Source organism: Haemaphysalis longicornis, unplaced genomic scaffold (assembly GCF_048455015.1).
Source record: "Haemaphysalis longicornis isolate Haplotype H1 unplaced genomic scaffold, Haemaphysalis longicornis Haplotype H1 scaffold_4, whole genome shotgun sequence".
Classification (NCBI taxonomy): domain Eukaryota; kingdom Metazoa; phylum Arthropoda; class Arachnida; order Ixodida; family Ixodidae; genus Haemaphysalis; species Haemaphysalis longicornis.
This window is the reverse complement of record NW_027526361.1, coordinates 47,296,530-47,317,129: the sequence shown is the minus strand read 5'-3', so window position 1 is coordinate 47,317,129 and position 20,600 is coordinate 47,296,530. Positions and strand designations below refer to the sequence as shown.

General features: G+C 47.4%; 1 protein-coding gene across 1 annotated transcript in view; it reads left to right on the top strand.

Moving 5' to 3' along the window:
• LOC144180334 (uncharacterized) overlaps nt 1-20,600 on the top strand; it is a 184,605-nt gene that overhangs the window by 157,440 nt on the left and 6,565 nt on the right. The window contains exons 2-3 of the mRNA XM_077708704.1: nt 10,884-10,985; nt 13,264-13,383. Coding sequence (XP_077564830.1) covers nt 10,884-10,985; nt 13,264-13,383 — 222 coding nt within the window. The remainder of the gene's footprint in view (nt 1-10,883; nt 10,986-13,263; nt 13,384-20,600) is intronic.

The window sequence follows — 20,600 nt, the reverse complement described above, 5'->3', positions numbered from 1 at the left end:
AATGGAAATGCAATGTGGGCCGCCGACCTTCGGCACGACGCCGATACCGCCATCTATGGAACCCGCCTGTAAGACACTTTCCCGGGCGGAGCGACCCGGGAATATTCAATGCGCGGGCTGACGGCATTCGATGGTAGTCACCCGGGGCCAAAATTTTCTCGATGTTCAGAGCAAAGTGAAAGCAGCGGCGTGCTGAAATCACGGCGTCATTCCCCCCATTTCCCCTTTGAAGAAACAGTGAATAGTTGGAAACAGTCTAGCAGTTTGACTGGGTGGAATTCATAATTTCCGAGCCTAGATTTTAGTTTCGTTTAAGGCAACCTACCCAAATTTTTCACGAAAGAATTAGCATATTTTCACACGTATAACTCGCCTCTGCGTATAATCGGCAATCCCACTTTCAGCCCGCCGGAAAAGAAAAACATTCTCGTGTATTACTCGCACATTTGATACAGGAAAGGCTTCACAACAAAGCCACTGCTGAAGCAACGCATCACATACTATGCAGACAGAAATTGCGTATATTTAGCATTACCCGCCGCGGTGGCTCAGTGGCTAAGGCGTTGCGCTGCTGAGCACAAGGTCGCGGGTTCGATTCCCGGCCGCGGCGGCCGCTTTTCTGATGGAGGCGAAAAGCAAAAACGCCCGTGTGTACGAGATTTCGGCGCACGATAAAGATCCCCAGGTGGTCAAAATTAATCCGGAGCCCTCCACTACGGCGCGCCTCATCGCCTGCGTTGCGTCGGCGCGTTAAACCCTACAATCAATCAATCAATATTTAGCAAGTGAATAAAGTGGCTGCAAGGCGAAAGTCACTATTCCATAATAAAATTAAGTCTTTAGAGTGCGCGCGTCCTTGTTTTTTCTTTCTTGTCCTGGTATGTTTTGCGCAATCGCTGCCATGCAAGGCTTAGTTAGGGTTACTGCAAAGGAGCTTCATGGCACAACGCGCATTGCCGTGAAGCTGCACTAAAGAGAATCCCCGTGTATTATCCGCAACCCTACTTTGCCACTGGAATTTTCGCATTTTGGTGCGGGTTATACGCTCGAAAAGGCGGCACGTTAAAAATTCCGTTTTTTTGTTTGTTATCTCGCGTTACAATCGTTAACGTCGTTTGTAATGACACATCGATATTACTGGACGGCATTATGCCTGAAATCGCATATGCGTTTGCACTAGGCGACGAGCGGTTATCGTGTCAATCGCAGTGGATGGAGCCTGACAGCAAGTCTCCCAGTATGTTTTGCGAAGAGAGATTCATGTCCTACTGAGTGAGTGACTGGGCAAACTTAAAACAACAACAGGCGCGATCGCCGGGCGCTCGCCCTGTGGGAGATGTCCTCAGTCCGGGACACCTTGGTTCTTGTTGGCGAGACGCATCTCTCCAGCAATCAAGTACGGGCCCTCTGCGCCAGCATGCATACGCTGGCCGGCTGGAACCGGGCTGGTAATGTTTCTGAGTAAGGAGAAGTTGGTGTGCGTGGGCATTCAGCTGTTATGTGAAAGAGTGTGCCTAGTTGTGGACAGTGCTCACATGTAGCGGTGTATTGCGCGGGAAACATGGTGTTAAGAAGAGTGTTAAGAGGGAATGTGTTGTTCGGCAGTTTTCAGAGGGCGGTAGCTTCGTGTCGAAAGATTTCTTGATGTGGTTGGGGGAATGTTCGGCGGGATAGCCGGCAGTGGGCAACTTTCCGTTGCACGGTACAGGTCGCCGTCTGGTTCAGCGCCCGACGCCGACACGTGTATTGGTGAGGAGGCAAGCAGGGGGCGTGGATGAGAGAAAATATAAGGTACTGAGGATCTGGGGCTGAACTGCCCGGCGTATTCTGTTTCACGCCTAAGAAGTGGCCTGGCTACGTCTGAGGGGCTTATTTGGGGCGCTGCTCTCTTTCGTCTTCCTTTTTGCACCTCTATGCGTTCCGGAATATGCGCCCGCTATTCCCCTTCAAGACGCAGCCCTTTAACTTATAGGGGTTTGCAGTATGCGTATTTCTTAGGTTCTGCAGCTTCTGAATATTTGACCTTGCGTGTTACAATTCGTGCCATACCTGGCTTGCAAGAACACGGTGTTTCATCAGAAAATAAGCAATGCAACACCCAGGTAAGTTAAGCTGTACTATGAGTAAGCTTTCCGGCAGATATTTAATGTGAGCGCAATCTGCTGTTCACGCTTGTGATGACCCTAAGTAGTGGCATATCGAAAGGTCGATATGCATATCGAAAAATGTATCGAAAGGACAAGGGCACACCACACTACCCACGTAATAAAGAGGGAGAGAGACCGCGCCCCGATGAACAGTTGGCTAGTTACTGGCATAATGCTCCCGGTTCTAAGCATTATCAGCTGATCTAATCATACGTTCTACCTAGCATGAGATACAAATACAGTAAACTTTAATGATAGCGAGGAAAGGCTTCAGACAAGGCATCCTCGATCCCGGGTGCCTTGAGCTCGGGCCGCGTCGACAGCCCTTCCGATCAAGCGGAGCTGATCCTTAGGGTTGTTCGTTTTCGGGTTTTATATATTTTTAAAATCGGGGGCTGAAAATCGGGTGCTATTTTTCGAAGTAATGATCAAAGAGAAATCGTTTTTTTTTTTTTTTTTGTAAAACATTCCGAAATTCAGGTTGTTTTCGGCTTGAATGTACAGATGTACTAAGTAATACACTTAGTTTATTTCGAAATGCATTACGATCTTGTTAAGTTTAACGCGTTAAAATAGGTGTTTGTTTCAAGCTGGTAATCGAGGGGATATGAGTGTTTTCTCGCAAATGCTCTCCGAAATTTGGAATTTGTTTGGAAATGAATCATTAATGATGACAATAACAACCATTGATAACTTCTTAGAAATTAAACGTTTTATTCGCGAAAAGCTGGTCATCGATTTTTCGCTCATCGTTGCATGTATATATATTATTATCTGCATGCGCAACATCATATGTCGGTCTCTATTCAAGACCTGTCTGATCGTTAACGTATCTCAGCTGGGAGAAAGTTCTCTCCGTAACACAGATTCTATTAGCTAGGCACGATAATGTCGGTGCAGCATGTGCCAGCCTGGAGTAGGGAGCAGTAGAGTCATATCAATACACAATGAGTCAGGAGGCTGTGTTTGTTGGGCTTGCTCCCAGCATGTACTGGTTGAGAACGGCGGACCATCAGCGCACGATTGTGCCGATATCTGCTTTCAAAAGGTCAGTTCGGGGAGAAATAAGGTTTAAGCCGATTCCCCTGAAACGTGTTCGGGGTGTAAAAACAGGGTAAAATCGGGTTTTAAAACGAAAAACCCTACTGATCTTCGAGGTAGGAGTTGGTCAAAGCTCTTTCTCAAAGCAATGGAAAAAAAATGGAGATTGGAGGATCTAGGGTAGATTTGTCGCAGCCACCCACTATGTGTGTGAGAGTCCCAGATTCTCCACAGAAGCGGCAAAACGGAGAAAATTGTGTGGTTTCAAAGAGGTGCATTCTGGTGGGACGTGGGAAAGGATGAATTATTGAGGGACGAAGAATATTCTTTCCTAGTCCCTGAGTAGCGATTTGTGTGCGTAGGGGTATGTTTTACGGGAGAGCCTATAGTGTTGCGTGATTTCTCGGTACAAGACTGCATGCTTTCGGGCTCGGTCTAATCAGCGCTCGCTCGACGGGCGAAGTTAGCGATCTCGTTGCGGGGGTGCCGCTGTGAGTTGGTGCACATATATTGTGTCCTCATTGGTCTCTTCGTCTCTGATGGCGATTTCAAAGCATTTTGAAGGGCGCCCGGTAGTTCACCGGATCACTTAACAATAGCACTCACCGTGTTTTGCCGTTACGCTCCGGCCACGTGACACAGAAGTAAAACCTAGGGCGGAATTACCCATTTTCTCCATCCATTACAAAGTTTCCATTTGGAGAGAGCCTGGCTTAAGACAGCCGACACGGATTTAATGTTAGAAAGTCAAGGCGGAGCGTTTCTTTCTGTGCAGTGGTGAAGCTTAAAGGCCTCGCGAATGCAACTACGCCACGTCTTGGATAGGGACGCGAAATGGATGTTTTGAAACGGACACAACCAAGAATATTGCGCCTGGTGGAAAGAGGTAGCTTTGCGTCGCTGCTATGGTGACGCTCCGGGGCGGTCTCTGGCGAGTTTTTTGGAGCAGACGGCGTATTTCGCCTGGATTTTCCTTCAACAGATAATGCTGCGAAATGACCCGCGGTCTGGCATGGCTCCATTGCAAACTGCGCCCGGAAGTGATAGCGTTCGATGGGCGACCGTATACGGACCAGGCGGCCGGTGTGGCCGGCGACCATAGGTGAGAGCTAGGAATATCCCAACCGGGTTCCGGTGCTTAGCTCCCAGCATGAGCGTTGCCACAATGGCTCCGCCACCCCATAGCCACAATGTTTCAATAACTGGGAAGCCACGCACCACGCAGTCGCCGAGAGAAGCGTACTGGCAGGAAATACAACGAACGCGTTTGAAAGAGCCCACTGAAAATGCCGCCCCAACACCAAGCACTACTAAGCACTGCCACATGCACGTGTAGAAAGGGTTAGGGAATTCTCCTAGCGTACCATGTTACGCAACAGCCAAACACGGGGAAGGTTAGTTTGTGGACACTTGCAGAGCACATAATTAAAGGGGTCCTGAAATACCTTCCGCCGATGCATGGATGTACATGTACCCAAATAAAGCAATGTATTTGCAATCTCCTTCCGCAAGAATTTTGTTAAAGCGATGAGTATTAGCTGAGAAATCGTACATCAAAAACCGCGCATTATCGTCGCTCCGAGTTTCCTCCTCCTTTCGACTTACTCTCCGCTGTTGACGGCGCGCGAGCTTTGCCTCCCATGATGCTGCGCTCCGCAGCGGTGACGTACTTCCGCTATTGCGCTGCTCAGACTGTCGACTGCTACGGGCAAGCTTTGTTGACACCATGAATCCCGCACTCTGCTCAAGGCTGGAAAAGCGAACGAAAAATCTGGCCGCATGTACGTATGCGGCGGCCTGGCCTTGCCTTTTCGCGGTGTACGTTGCTGGCGGCACATGACTTTTTATCGGCGGCGAACTCGCAGCCGCACGGGGAGGGTCGTGCGCTCGTTCCCTTGATGCACCGCGCACTGTTTATCCAAAAAGCGCCGTATCAGATGTGGCCCCGCTGGTGCCGGGTCTTATTTTGCGGCGGTGGTAATTCCTGCCGGCGGCATGTGAAAAAGTCATTATAAATCGATAGAGAACCCGCGCACAAATCGCTTCAATCATGTGACCAGTTCAGCTTGGGGCGACGCGTGGTGGAGAGCGGCAACGTTGGCAAAACGTGCTCCTCCGCGGCTCTGAGCTTTCTAGCGCTGGAGCGAGCGCCATTTCTTTGACAATCTGAAACATCGGTTGCCTTGGCAACAAGGCACAAACCTCTCCAGAAGTCAGTTACGGTTCCGTGATCCCGGTTCAGCTTGGGGCCCCACCTCGCGACATGTGGGCACTGCAGGCGTACCACCCACTCCCATTGGGAAGTGCGAGATGCGTTTGGCATTACAGGAGGCGATGGTGTGTGTGTTGTGGACGCCTTTGTTTCGCGATGAAATGCGACGTTGTGCTTCTGCGGGTGGATAGTTCTTCACATGGTCTGGATAATCTTTCTCGAGCGACGTACGACTCAACCTCGCATGGGGTATGTGCAGTGTGCGTGGCTAAAAGCCATCGGCTTGTGCGCCAGAGTTAAGTGACTTGCTGTTCGTCCCCGCAAACCGCGCGCGAGGCGAGTACCGAATTTACGACGGGCAGGAGGCAACCCATCCTCTGTCAATCGTGGTTCACACTTTCAACGCATGTTGTGACGTTGTGTTCGTTAGAAACGCATCGCTGGATTGTTTTGAAGTTGAATAAAATGTATGCGTCAAACCCGGGCATTCGGCTCAGGGCGTTCTCTGCGATTGCACGAAAGAAGTGCCACGGGGCTTCAACGCTTTCTTTATGGAACGTGCTCAGGTTAGAGAATATCCATGTCGGGTTATGGCCGTGTTACTTTCAATACAAACGGTTAGGCGTTTGTTTTACACTTGTTTCGTTTGTCGTAAAATGCCCAAGCACTCCGGCACTCCGCTGACGGATCAGCCGGCGAGCCGACGCTGAGCAGACGACTCATCTCTTTGCCGGAAGTGCGTGAAAAAGCTGCCCAATAGCAGGATGTCTAGCTCATGACGAACATCTGGGAATCGATGATGTAGACATGTGAAGATGGCGGCGTCCAAAAACACGAAGGAAAGGGTGAGAAAAAAACGACAAACTTTGCAACAAAAGTGTGAGCTTTCCGCTGCGCGTAAAAGAGTAATACTTGGCACAGAGGACGTTGACGACCCAATCTAACGGTTGCGCTAGTCAATTTAGTGTGCTCGAAATGCCTTTCAGGGCCCCTTTAAGTGCTTTTGAAAAAAAAAACTGCCATTTCGCAATATACCGCTCTTCTGAATAAAATCAAAGATCGTTTCGTTCAGTTCGATCAAAGATAAAGTTTGTAGCACTAGTCTGGAACTCCCATCAGTCGCATCTCGTAAATAAACCTGAAACACTCCAAAATAAAGCTGCACGATTCATTCTCAGGAACTACTCACGATCGTCTAGTATAACAGAAATGAAAAATTCCTTGAGCTTACCACCTCTACAACAACGCCGGCTCCATAGTCTTTTATCCGTCTTTCATAGGTTATAGCACAGCAAGTCTTCTTTCGCTGTCTCGCACATAAAACCCGCTAGTCTCGTTTGTCCCGTTTAAATCATGTATTGAAAGCCCGGCCAATATTTGCCTGTACCAACCTATTTTTCTTCTCCCCACTATTACTTGCTATTCGTCACTGGAATCAGCTGCCAGGTAACATCGTCACCCTCATTAACCACGACTCATTTACCAAAGAGTCATTTATTCCTCAATGTATAAATCATTTTTCAATGTTTGTGTCATTTGTGAACCTGTTCGATTTGTTCAATTTTCGTGTCCTTTTGAACTGCGTCCCTTTTAACCCTGTCATTTTTGAAATTGGATAACTGTTGTGCCCCTTGTTGTGTACTCTTATTTTGCAACTATGCATTTCGACATGATTGTGTTTGTATTTGCATTTCCATGAGTGTCGCTATTTTAATGTTGCGATGTGTTTTCTTTTTTTACTCCCACCCCTACGTAGCACCCGCAAGGACCTTAAGGTTAATGAAATATTTAAATATGCGTAGGAATAGAACCAAATTAGGTTCCGGCTTCTTTCCTCGCTAGTTCCGGCTAATGTTTGGAACCCGCTGCGCCAGTACTTCAATCAGAAATACATTAGTGTCACGCCAGAACAAAAGCGCACATCTTCATCGAGGCAAGTCCGCGTGCAGGCATGCGTAATAGCGTGCGCCTGCACTACAACAGTCGGCGCGGAGATTTGCAGTTCCCCGTGTCTGCAAGCAAACTCGGGCGGCTGACCTCTAGTTGGGTCACAATGTCCCGCTATCCTCTCGCACCCCCAATCGCTGTTCGTTACCAAATCCACGACGACGTTCCAAATCACTCGTAGCTAAGTCAAGGCCCTCGTTACGGGTCGCCTTCCTCCTTCCTGGCCTCGTCTCTTGCTCGGTCGGTGCGCGAACAAACAAAGCCGGCCGCTCACGTCACAAGACACCACCGCGCAACGAGAACGCACCACTCGATGCAAGGTCGGATAGCGGAGAACATCGCTGTTTATCGACTTCTATTTTCGTATACGCTCGCCACAGTGAGTCACCGATGACCCATTGTTGTTGCTGGCTTAGTGACTCCGACTTCGACGTCTCCGGGCCATTCACCGTGTACCAGGGACAGCGAGACAAGACGAAGGTTCGGAAATGAGTCCGCGATACGCTGGCAAAACAGAGTCGAAACAAGCCTACGGAGTAAAGGCAAGAGAGCGTACACGTCTTTTCGGCCCTGCCTGCGTACAGTTGTTTCGCCGCCCGGTCTGCTGGTCGCGAGGGGCATGTATGTGCGCGTGCCGTGCAAGTTGAACGGCCCGCGGCACCTCGGCCCTGCGAGCGGAGAAGATCGCGTCCCATTTTCGATGCTTCGCCTCTTCTCGCCTCTCGGGCACCTTAATCCGGTTCTACCTCCCTGCCTATGCCACGCGCAACTTTCCGTTGCACGGTATGGGTCGCCGTCTGGTTCAGCGCCCGACGCCGACACGCGTGAAATGCAAAGATGAGGCCGAGAAAGAAGGCATCGAACCAGCGCCGTGCGAACGAACGAAAACGAAAAGAGAACGACCTGTGGCGGCGGGAGAAAGAACAAGCGAATTTAGGGGGTGGGGGAGTTGCCTCGCGCGCTTGTTTCCTTTCTGGGCCCGTTCAGTCGTCGCACAGCGCCGACCAAGCCGACTGCTCGCTGCACCACCGATATATCCCGTATAGATTGCGTCGAGATTTGGGTACCTCGATTGGGCGCTTTTCAGCGATTCTGCACGCCTCCGCCCCGCGACTTGTCGCGAAGAAGGATCTGCGATCGACAACGGTAAGTGACGCTCATCTGCCGATCTCGAACCGCGAAGTAACAGGGCGTCCCCTTGTTGTGCAACGGGCACGCGATATCTCCCACCATCACGCACAACCTTCACCTTGTAGAGAGCGATGAAGCGCGCCCGTTTCCTCTCTCGTAATTCGGCTTGCAGGAAGAATTCTGAGGTTTCCCTTCTGAGGCAACTTTCGCACGCTGCTAGCGTATCACTGGGGAATTTTCCTAGTAAGAACTTTTAGTGCCGTTATTCGTTCGTACATTTGCTTTCTGGCGTGTGACGTGTGGTCGTTCGGTGTTCGTTTCGTCGACATCAGAAATTATGTTGATCGCCCATATAGACGTCGCACAATTTGCTTACCCATTAAAGCGAGTCGCTCAAACTGAGACCAGCTAATTCAGTTCTTCAGTTGACATCAACGCTAACCCAGGAAAGTTCAGAAAATTTTTTTTGCCTTCATTTCATAGCGAATGACGTCAAGAAATGTCTGAATTAAAGAAGGGTTATGCACTCTATCATCAGGAAGCGTTAGCTACAGAGCCCCAGTAGACTTGTGTGACACTCCTAGTAGTAACCAAATTTAGTTCCGTGGAGTGCTTATAACATGAGACAGACGTTTACCGTCTCCGTTGCTGCTGGGCTAGACCCATCGCTGCCGTTATCTGCATAGTGAGGGCAAGAAACATCACAAGTGTTTTGTTTTAGCTGGAGTGACGAAATACGGGGATTGCATGGCTGAAAAAAATAGACCGCGAACCCACTGTTATATTAATGACCTTGATCCCACCATTGCGCTTTGCAGTTAACCTGTAAGGTACACGCACGAGTTATCAAAACGGAAGAAAACGCAGTCGACATTTCTGCGAGAAAGTTGTCGAGTGCATAAAATGCAAAAATAGATCGCCTCCCTCAGCAAGCCAGGAAGCTAGAAAGTCGGAATTCTTCCTGACACGTGATACGGAGGCTGAGTCTTGACGAACACCGCATCATTTGTTAATGTGGAGCCGTTGTCTATTTCTAGCATACTAGCCGTATTAGAGTTGTCCTCTATATACTCCCGACGATCTCCCGAAATCTATATATCCTTGCCCAACTCTTTGGTCAGTCCAGTTGGCAATCAACGCATGGGCATGCAGAAGTTCGCATGAATTACTGGGGAGGGCTGACTGAAGGATACGCCACGGACGCATGGAAAGCCACCTGCCGATCACGTGCACCCTGCCCGCCAAGAATAAGCAGCAGCAAACACCGGGTACGGGCTGGCGCGAAACGGGCTGGTAACCGGCGAAAGGCGCGCGACAGGTATACCCTGGAAGCTTCGTGTGTAATATGCGTTCACGAAGGACAACGTCGCTATGATTTCCTTCTTTACCCTGACTTCACTTTGTTCGGACGTCTATAAAGGTTATAGGCTCCATTAGTGGGAACCTGAATTAACATGATCAGTGATTAGCGCCTTTGGAAACATAATGTGCCGCGGCTTGCGGACGAGGGCTTTGACTCTTCTGCTGAGTATTCATTTAGCAACTCTTAGGTAATTGGTCAATCTCTCGCCAATCAACACGAATGATTACCTATCGTTTAGGCAATAATAAGTGTAAGTTTCCTATAATTTGCGCAAATGAAAATTTTTCCTAGTTATGTGACCCTCCCAGTAAGCTCAGTAATCAGCGGACATGCTTTAACGCAATAAAAAAATACATGTGGCAGAGTAGTTACGACCGTTCCTTATAAATCCGTAGGGCTTGATTTCGACCATCATAATTATTAAGAGTGTTCTATTTCTCAAATATGTGCTTAGAGCTTCCAAAAACGTAGCACACACGTATGCATAAAAATTTTGAGATATATTTAGCACTGTTAAAGGTGTTTCAATGCGTAAAAAATCACGGAAGTAATCATTTTGCAGTTTTTGTAGTGTCAAAATTCAAGACAAAAGCAAGAAAAATGTGACTAAGACAGAATAAACAATTAGATTAGTAGAATTCTGAGCGGACCCGGGCGTACAGTACGGAGAGCAGTAAACTTACAGGCCTTGGGCACGTGAACATTAAATAAAAAAAATAACAGGAACGTTGCAGCAGTCTTTGAGTTATTAGGGATCTTGTGTTCGACGAAGAAACATGGAAGCGACTTGTTAGGTGTTTCTTCGGCAGCAACTTATACTCGAGCCCAAGGGGGAATGTTGGGACCAAAGTCTAATTAAAGACAAATGCTGAAGAGACAGAATATCTGCGGCTTTTATAAAAAGTAGTTCACTCAAGCGTCTCTTATAACTGTGATTAGATGTTCTACCGGCGTTTTTCCCACAGCGCTGTATTTAGGTAAACAACATCAGTATTTTTGCAAAGTTGGAGTTGTGATCTACACTTTTTGACTTGCATTGCAGTGCCTGTCCTGGGAGGAGTTCTTAGTACCTCTCCACATACCGAAAGCACCATGACGGCAACGCTACGATTTTACTGCCTGGCAGCTGTGTTCGTCTTCTCAAGTGAGTAACGTTGCGACTGTTCTCAAAATATATTTAGTGTCCCCGCGAACATTCGTTAACAATTGTATCAATATCTCTTAGGCCTGTAAACTTGTCGTAATATTTTTCTGCGTCTATAAATAAAAGGTATAAATTTCTGAAATCAAAGACGGAAGTTTCGATATTTTTTCTTACGGTGTCAAAAGGTGGTGAGGCGTTTTGTTAAATATCCGTCAACCTCTCTTGGGGTCATAAAGCTATTGTATCGGCTACTTCGTACAGTGATTGTCAAAACAGAGGCTTAAAATGGTATTTTTCTTGAATGAAACCCAGAAGTGGCAGCCTGGTGACCCTTGAAGAGCCAGAGAACAGCAAACTTGCTGGCGTAGGGATGCCCGAACTCCAGTACGGCGGTTGTAAAACATCGCTCAAATACCTTAGGGTAGATTAAGATGTATTAGATGGATTAAGGTGGAGTAAGGTGGATTAAGATAGATATAGGACGTTAAAATAGCGAGGATGCGGTGTCGACAGGTGGACGTGTATAGAAAAGGTACCTGCTATAATATTACGCCAAGCTTTTTCCAATCCACAGAGGGCGTGGGCTTCTTTTCTATGTGTTTTATTTATCCCCTTCGCACATTTCTGTTTATATTTAAAGCCGCTGGCACGTAATATTCTGCATGGCCTTAGTGTATAGTGGCCACATGCCTGTCCGTAAAATGTATCTCTGTTTCCTGTCACCACACATCCCTGGGTTCGATTCTCGACCCTGCCACATTTTTTAAAGGTACAGACAATCAATTTTTGTCGAGTATATGTTCTCTACCCAAATGAAAGGGCATCCCTTAAAACACCTTAACGCGAAACGGTTTTGCTTATAGCGCACTAGAACTTTTTAAACCGAAATTGTCCTCCCAAAAATAATTCTGGCCACCATGGCATACAGTAGTAGTGCGGCAACATACTTTTGTCTGTATGCGAGATGAGAAGCCGTATTGAAAAACTTGTCCCCAGCTAAAAATTGGGAATTACAGGGTTTCTTATTCCCTTGTGTGTTTTTCAATGCCAGCAGCCAGCTGTATGTATTGATGGCCTAGTATGACATACTCTATTATTTACAGAGGCGCCATCTGTTGAGATGGACGAGAGGTATAATGCTGGCTTCATGTTGTCGAGGTCGGCAGTTCGATTCTCCCCGGCCTCGTACTTTTTTTATGCTGCCATTGGCCTTTTTGGAAGCTGAAGTGACCCCGAGGCGGCGGGCGGCGTGTCTTTAAATTTTTTAAAAGAATGTTTAAAAATACATACAGATTTTATAATTTAGCAAATACTTCTGTTGAAAGGTTTTCAATAAGTGAATAAACGTTTCAGCAGTTTGAGTAGCTGCAAGGTTTGTAGGTCACGTGACCAGGACACGTAATGTAGTGTCATGTTTTTACACTACGAACCGCCGCCTTTCAGATTTCGGAAAGTTTAGTGCCAAATTAAAAGTATTTCCGCTGTATATTTAGAAATTATTTGCGGTTGCCCCACTGCGCAAAGCGCTGGCTTTCATATGAGCTAGAGAACAAAAATCGGTTGTCTGTCCCTTTAAGGTTAAATGACGGATCTTGTGCGCGCTTCGTAAGCGCCCTTTGCAGACGCCAGTCGGGTGGCCGCTTTCCGCAACGTAAACGCTTTCGCGTTAAAATGGTGTAGTAGCGGGTCTGAAGAATTAATCCCGGTACGGCCCATGGCATTGCCTTCTAGTGCTTGTGCGCATGCTCATTGAACACCCAACGAATTTGAAAACTTGAGCTTTAAATCAGCGAAGCAACCCCTTGGCTGTGAGAACGCACTCCCGAACTGCTAAATAATTTAAACCGCATACGAGATATTTCAGGGTCTTAAAAGGAATAAAATGTTAGAAATACATCCACCATTACCGGAAAATATTGAATACACTCGTCATGAGTCATATAAGGACGCCTGCTTCCTAACGTTTCGAACAGCAGGTGCATTTAACAAGGGGTCGGTGTCGCGTCACTTGCGCTGTTCCATGGCACATATATTAAAGCAGCGTAGAACAAAACAAAAGTCACTGATAAGTTGTAAACAACAAAATAAGTTACTCGTCATGCGTTCAAAACGAACAAAAGTGCAAGTTCGGGTAAATGTCGTAAACTGACAGAGGTTTTCGTCTTTTTGATGCTGTTGCTGGAGTGTCTGAGGGATGATGTTAAACCCCATATAGGAAAAGGTTTTCTGAAGCCCTCGTCGTCCTAATCACACTTACCCCCTTTTTTTGTCTGTACAGTGAAACATATCCACGCTGGTTGCCTGTTCTCGAGTGATTTCCTTAACTCTGACTTCAAGTCAAGCTCAAACCTTGGCTCCTCGTCCGAGGACGGCGGCTACGGAGATGAAGATGATGACGGTGAGCTTCCTTTGACCTGTATTTTGTCAGCATAAAATTTCCTATGAGTGTGATGTCATTGGCGCTACGTAAGTCCCTTTCCACGAAATAGAAAGAAATGTCCCATTGTTCAGGGATATTCTTTCATGGCTGCAATGAAATCAGGGGCAAATAAATTACCGTCGTAATCCCTCAAGAAGCAATGGGGAAGCTACTGCTGCAGATTATTTACGAATTCGGAGCAATTCTAGTGCTGCTGATGGTTGTGTGCTGCAGGCGTCAACTTTCGTTAAGTGTGATATTCCTGATCAGGCGCACTGTTGATACTAATCACGCCCCAGCCCTCCACAACTGGCCTAGCATTAAGGATGTATAATGCCGGACTATAGGACACACTTGATAGATGGCAAAGAAGGACGCCTTTGTCATCGCTTGGCTTTCTAAACACGAAAGCACATTGTTTGGGTCAGTATGCTCCTGAGAAAAGCATTACCGCGATGCCTATCATCGCCATTTAAGCGGGCATGTAGGAGAAACGGCATTTTTGCCTTGCCAGTAGGGCTTTAGCTGTTTAAGCTTGAGCTTGGTACGGTGGCGTTAGCAAAAAAATACAAAGAAAAAACTGCACAGCCCGTAAAGAGTTCATGCACCACCGCAGATACCGTATTATAACAGTGAAGCCGGATTTTGCTCCTCCTTGAGTGGGAGCCCCAGGCGCATATGCGTATGCGCACCCTTTGCTCAACCATCTTCAAGGTGATATCTTTTCTTGGGCTACTAAACGCAAGAAAAAATGGCGCATCTTCCACTAATGGTGCAAGGCTTGAGAAACCGCGGAGCTGGGGGTCGACCTGGCTGCTTCCCTCGATCCGCTGCCAGTGGGAGGGACTGACCACAACGGCCTTGCAAAGTACCGCTAAACTTTGCCTCACCCCTTAACACTTAGCCTAGCCTAGCAAGAATATGGCAAAACCTAACAAAATTTAATAAAGCCTAGCGCAACCATGCACAACTAGTGCAAGCTGCGCCGTTTTTTAAAGCAGTGCACACAGCAATCAGTGTATGCTGGACACACCATGGGTTAAAAAAACCATCACGAGGACTCAGTTGTCGCCGTTTGATATACTAACTCTTCTCACATCGGGCTTTTCTCAAAAGATTTTCTTGCGCGGTAGGTACGTCCGCCATCTACGTTTTTCAGTGTTTTTGATGGGTTTCAGGACTTTCCCTCTTCGACAACACACACGAGTTGCTGACGTGTAGGTAATAAGCGGCCTTGAAACTACACCTTGAACGTATAATAGGGTCTCTTTTAGTGAAGCACTTCCTTGCGCGCTGCCAGCCGCTCGTTTGCTCACGTGTCTGACGTGCTGTACAGGGAAACTTTGCACTGTCTTTTAAGCACCTATTGAAATTGTTGAGCCAATTATTCACGCAGGCTAAGTGTTAGCCTTGATCTTTCTATCCTTGCCGAGGCAAACTCAACTGCGAGCACGCAGACTTTTGACCTCGCTGCTATCCTCTTGCACCTTTAAATTCCTTTGTCGGTACGCGACTTGTTTTCTGTTCTGTTTTCTTGTACGTCTCTCTTTCTGTACAAACATTTGCTCGTTTTCTCAGCAGCTCGTTAGCTCCTCTACATTTTAGAGCGAAAGCACAAGTAGCCTAAATAACTGGATTTTGCCTCTGTCTGTGTGGAGGGGAGCCGAACCACGGTCCGCTCGGTGGCTGGGCCAATGCCTTACTGACTACGCCTAGCCGGATGGTTGCTTTCTATGAGCAGAGCTTTGGACGGTATGTCTGCGCAGCGCGCGTGGTTGCAGACGCGGCCACATCTCCTTGTGCGCAACGACACCTGCATGCTTGCAATGAGTGAAATAACTGTGGGAAATGAATCGAGATCGTCGTCTGAAATGCATAAAGAATAGATTTGTCGAACCAGTACTATGACCACATGCGCTGCACACATCCTCATGAAAGACTGACCGAAAAGGGCATACCCAACACCTGTAAGGACATCTGCATTCAGACTCATACCCACATATAAACAGACGGTACATGAACATGCTTACACGACATTGTGATTTCAAAGCATTTAGTTAGCAACCAGTCAAACAACGGCTTAGCAATGCCCAACTTTGTTCGAAAGGTAGCTACTTGCTGCAAAAAGTGAGTTCTCCTGCGATTTTTTGTCGTTGGTGCAGCTAAACTGTAAGTCATTTATTTTTTGCAATGCGTTCTGGTTATTAGTGGGGGTTTATAAGGCTGGGCTTGGGCGTGAATTCTGTGCAGTTCGCTGGATGCATCTTGGAATGGTGTTCGGGGAGCCAGTCATAATTTTGTTTTACTAGACGGCCTAAACGCTACAAAAGGCCGAGGCCTTCAGCTCGAGAACGGCACTAGAAATGGACCATTCAGCGCACACCATAGGAAACGACCTCGGCGCTGAGCTCGACCTAGCCGACGAGAATTCAATCGTCATAGTTGCCCATTTCTTGGTTGGCTCTAGCAAATACCCCCTGGAAAGAAACACTCTTCAACGGTTTTCAATACGAGCCGTGTGCAATGGCAGAACACTTCAGGCTTGAATGTGCCCTCCAGAAAGCTGACCCTGCAGCCAGCCGCACGGCTGCGCTTTCAAATGATATTTGCTTAAGAAGAAACGCGCTCGGTAGAAGTTTTGTAATACAAGGTATACACCGGGCGCGTACATCGGACGTTCATGTCCAGATTTACGTATTGAATTCGAAAGGCAGAAGCAAACAATTGAAGGACATGGACGAATTGCAGAAAAGAAAGAATCTCGTTGGCCTTTAAGAGCAAAGACTTGAAAGAAAAAGATGAGAAAAAGGGGAAGAAGGTACAGTTGAACCCCTTTATAAGAGACACGTACCAGGGAGCAGTTTCTGTCTCTTATACGAGATGTCTCTTATAAGCAGGGTACCATGTTTTCACTTACTAATCAGACCCTAGTTCAATGTGGGCACCCTATGACTAAAACAAGCTCAAAAGAATGCTACAGCATGTTTCAAAAGATTCATTCTAATTTATGTTTGGCCCCCAGAATTTATGAAACAGTTCTGAATCTTTGTTTGCTTCATGACTGTATTTACACTGTATATTTTACAACCGATTCTGCAAGCTTTTTTTTCATTCCTCATTTGTGGAAGATGAATCGTACATGTTGAGTTCACAAGCCTGATGAATAGGCATAGCGCACAGCTTCTTCCGCTGTGTGCTCAGGCTATTCATTATGCTTGCAGGACTCAACATCTGCGATGCTTTTTGATTGGGAGCTATGACCGTGGGAGAACCCGCATGTGCGATCGCGCTCCATCCAATGGATGGCAGTAAGCTTCAACCACTTCTGTAAGTTGCATTTCCATTGGCAGGGCTTCTCATCGTCATTTTATAGCTGACTGAACCACTGTGTGTTTGCTGAAGTTATAATAAATAGCGACTGCAGGCGTCTGTCGTCCACCTGTGCTTCCAGGATGGAAGCAACTGCAATTAGTGACTGGTGGCACTGCGTCTGAAGTTAAAATGTCTATTACAAGTGAGATTATTGATTAAAGTTCAAGGATGACTTGTCCCTTATAACCAATCTTCTACATCCGATGTCTGTTATAAAAGAGGTCGATTTAATGGGAAAGATAGGGCAGCCAACCATGTGGGTCAATAGTGTCTCTTATACCCATTTGTCTCTTACATCAGTGTCTCTTATAACGAGGTTCAGCTGTACATGTACGCGTAGCTGGGCGAGAAAAAAAAATATTTTGGACTGGTATGCAAGTTGCCGACAAAAAAAGGTACTTCACCAAGAATTGATCCGAAGAAAAGGAAATTATGAAAATGCAATGTGTTCCACGAATGTTCACAGCTATAGACCAGATTTGCTGCTTGCGTAGGGTTCATGACGCAGGTAGTGGGCTAAGCGAAAATGACGGGCTCGTTGACTACGTGATAAGCAAAGAGCAAAGACGTCGTGAACGTTCAAGAGTGCACGGAATTCCTGGACAGAGACGATGGTCTCTTTAAAATTGAGTGGACTGCCCTACAACATCTATCGATATGAAGAGGTGTTCTTGCGTAGATTGTAGCACGTATCGGGTACACAGGAGAAGGGCTTGCCGAGAAGAACGACGGATCATAAAATATTTCATAGTATCATATTTTTCTTGCGTTGAAGCTACACCTTGGCTATGAGGCGCGCTGTAGTTAAGCGAGTACTGATACGAAATTTTGGTTTTACGTTTTTTTTTTTTTCGCTGCTATGCGTGCCTATCAGCCCACTAATCATAGAATTACACGTTTCACGGTCGAGCGCAGCGTAAAAATTCATTTACGGCGTCGTTTATTCATGTTAGTTTCGGTTTCGACAAAATGGACGCTGAGCGGCCGCCATGACGGGAGGACGTACCTGACGTCACCATTCTTGCCGCACCGCTGCCGCTCTGGAAACGTTGGCTCTGGACGCGCTCGCGCACGCGCGCGCCCAGACCGGCCGAGGTCTTCACCATCCCCACGCGCCCGGGCAGCATGACGTCAGTTTCATAACCATGATGTGATACACACGGCGTAGCAGCGCGCGCCAACCGCAGCTTGCGCGTCGGCTACGTCACGGGAGCCGCGACTTCAGCAGCTTGTGGAAAGGAGCACATGAGGTCATGTCGGCCTGTTCTGGGCTTTCTCGTGCGCGCAGGGATTAAAAGGGATTTGTAATATGTTATACTGAACGGCTACTGCTGAACCTTGCTGGGAGATATCTCCTGATAAAAAGGAAGCATTTTATATAGTTATCTCAGCTTTGAAAGTTCATGTCACTACTCCTTTAAGAGCTGGGGATTCATTAGGACTGTACGAAGGGTGCTCACGCATCAGAATAGCTTCAATAAAGCAAAGCACAAAATCTGCGAGAAAAAAAAAATCCCGCTGGTGTTGAAGAAGATATTCTTTACATATTATAGCTTCAACAGCTAGCAGTTTTCAGCGCTGCTCATAATGCGCTTGAAATGTGTACAAGCACAGTATGCGTACAAAGCATCAAACGTTCACAAACGTCCCCACTTGAAAATTTTTAGCAGTTACACAAGAAAAAGAAAATCAAATCCCCCTTTTAAACAGAAAGATGGTGAAAACGCAAAGCTTTCTCCCATGCAACCTGAGTCAAAGCCAAAGTCTAAAATCTAATCTGCTTCCAGCATGTTTGAATGGCGCAATCGTATGGATGTCGGCTTTACAGACTCTTCAGGTTCGATTTCGACCGCGGGAAGCGTTTTTTTTTTTTTTTTTCATGGGGCGCCTGATGTGCCTTTGCTTATCATCATTATCGTTTTGTTAAAACAATTGTGTAAAGTCGGCTTTCTTGCTGTGGGTTCTGGCGCGACATCGAATGCCATCAGGAAGGCATAGAAGTATTCATTTTAAAAAATTAAATACCGCTCTGTGTTAGGATGGAGTAGTCCCAGTGGATTCAATAATCAAAGCTTAACTTATTTACTCTACTGTGATAAAGTTGGCAAGTTTAGCATTTGGAGTAACTGAGTTTGATGAAGGTATGTGGCTCTCAGCACTTTCTTGAATTTTAAGGCGAAAGCCTTAAGTGGCCAATTGTGCGGATAACCCGTGTATTAGAGAGTTTTAGCAGTCCGTCCGTTCCGTCGCGTACGTAGCTAGCGTGTTTACCGGGACCCGTATGGGCAGTTGGGCCTTTGTCACGGTAGGGGGATTAGTTCCGCGCGCCTGCCTTCGCCATGTCTGCACCTCCTCGCCCTTCCTCCTCGCCCTTCCGCGCGCGCAGGCGCAGACCGGTCCCGGTCAACCCGGTAACAACGTAACGAACGGAACGGACGGGCTGCTAAAACTCTCTATTCTTGTCCAGTACGGAAAATGAAACGAAAAAAGTTCCGGGCCATCTCCACGAACGTGAAACCTGGGGACGGGTTAAGCATGCAGTGTATAAATGTATTCTTGGCGCCTGGGCGTTTTTTCAAGGGAGATTAAGCCATTACGGGGTAGAGGTATACAGCTTTGCTGTAAGAGTCTCGCTCTTTGAAGCACGAATCGTTCTAGCGCGAGGCGTAAACGAGTTTCCCGGTGTTTTAGTACCGTGACTACATGAGACGACAGTTACGATGACAACATGAGACGGGGCTCGGGCTGTCGCATTTGAGCACATGTGCGAATAGATCCCGGGTCTCCAGAGCAGGAGCCGGGTGCGGTACAACCGCCCTACCTCAGTACATTTCCAGCGATGGAAGAAGGGTCAGCCCAGCGTGTGCCGCGTGACAGGTGAACGTGGCGGCACGTGAGTACAACAGGTGCACGCCAGCCACGCAGACCTCTGATTCTGGGAAAGCTGTGGTGTCAAGTGTCGCCAGTTTGCATGCCCGTCAGAGTAAGTAGCACCAAAAGACGAAGAAGTGAAAGCAAAGAAAGGGACACAAACACAATGTAGCAGTAAAGACGTTTTTGATAAGTGTCGCCAGGGCAAGCCATAATGTTTTCGCCTTCAAGGCACGAAAGCAAACTTAGGTGCCCTGAAAAATTTTTTGAAGTGCATAGCACTTTGGGGGCTCGCCTTGTCGTCGTAACTCGCTCGCTGAACCCAAGTTCTGGAAGCACTGGCGCTCCCTGAGCTACGGGTGCGCAGTAGTATACCTCGCTATAATACTGAGCAGCTGTGGCTAGGCTGCGAGCCCGAAAGAGCGGTATAAGCTGGGTCATTGAAAATACACGAAAAGTGGTCTACTGGGAGGTATTATGTTTCCCTCTTCGCGTTGAGCCTTGTCCTCTTCGCGGACACAAAACTCGGACGAATTGAAATGGGTTGGAAAGGTGAGACGAATAGGACTGGTCGCGCAGTCATATGCGGTCGGCTGCCCTGAATGCGGACAATGCTCCATTGTGAGAAGAGGAGGAGGAGGAAGCAGGGGGGCGGGCTGAAGTGGCGTCAGTCAAGGCGAGGGGTGGCGGCTTTCTTCAAATCTGTTCAGCTTGCCTTCGGGAAGAATCTTTTATATTTTCTCTTAACAATAAAAAGAGAATTGACAAAAGGGGAGGGGGGAGGAGCGAAACGCTTTTTTGAAGCTCCAGTGCGACGTTCTGGTCGTTTTCCCGCCTTTTCTAACCTCTCCCCCAACTTTGCGTCTGTACTGAAAAAAGCAACAAGCCTCCAGGCGGCCTCTTTCAAAAGACAGTCGTCGCCTAACAATGGCCTCGCCGTGGTTCAAAGAGTG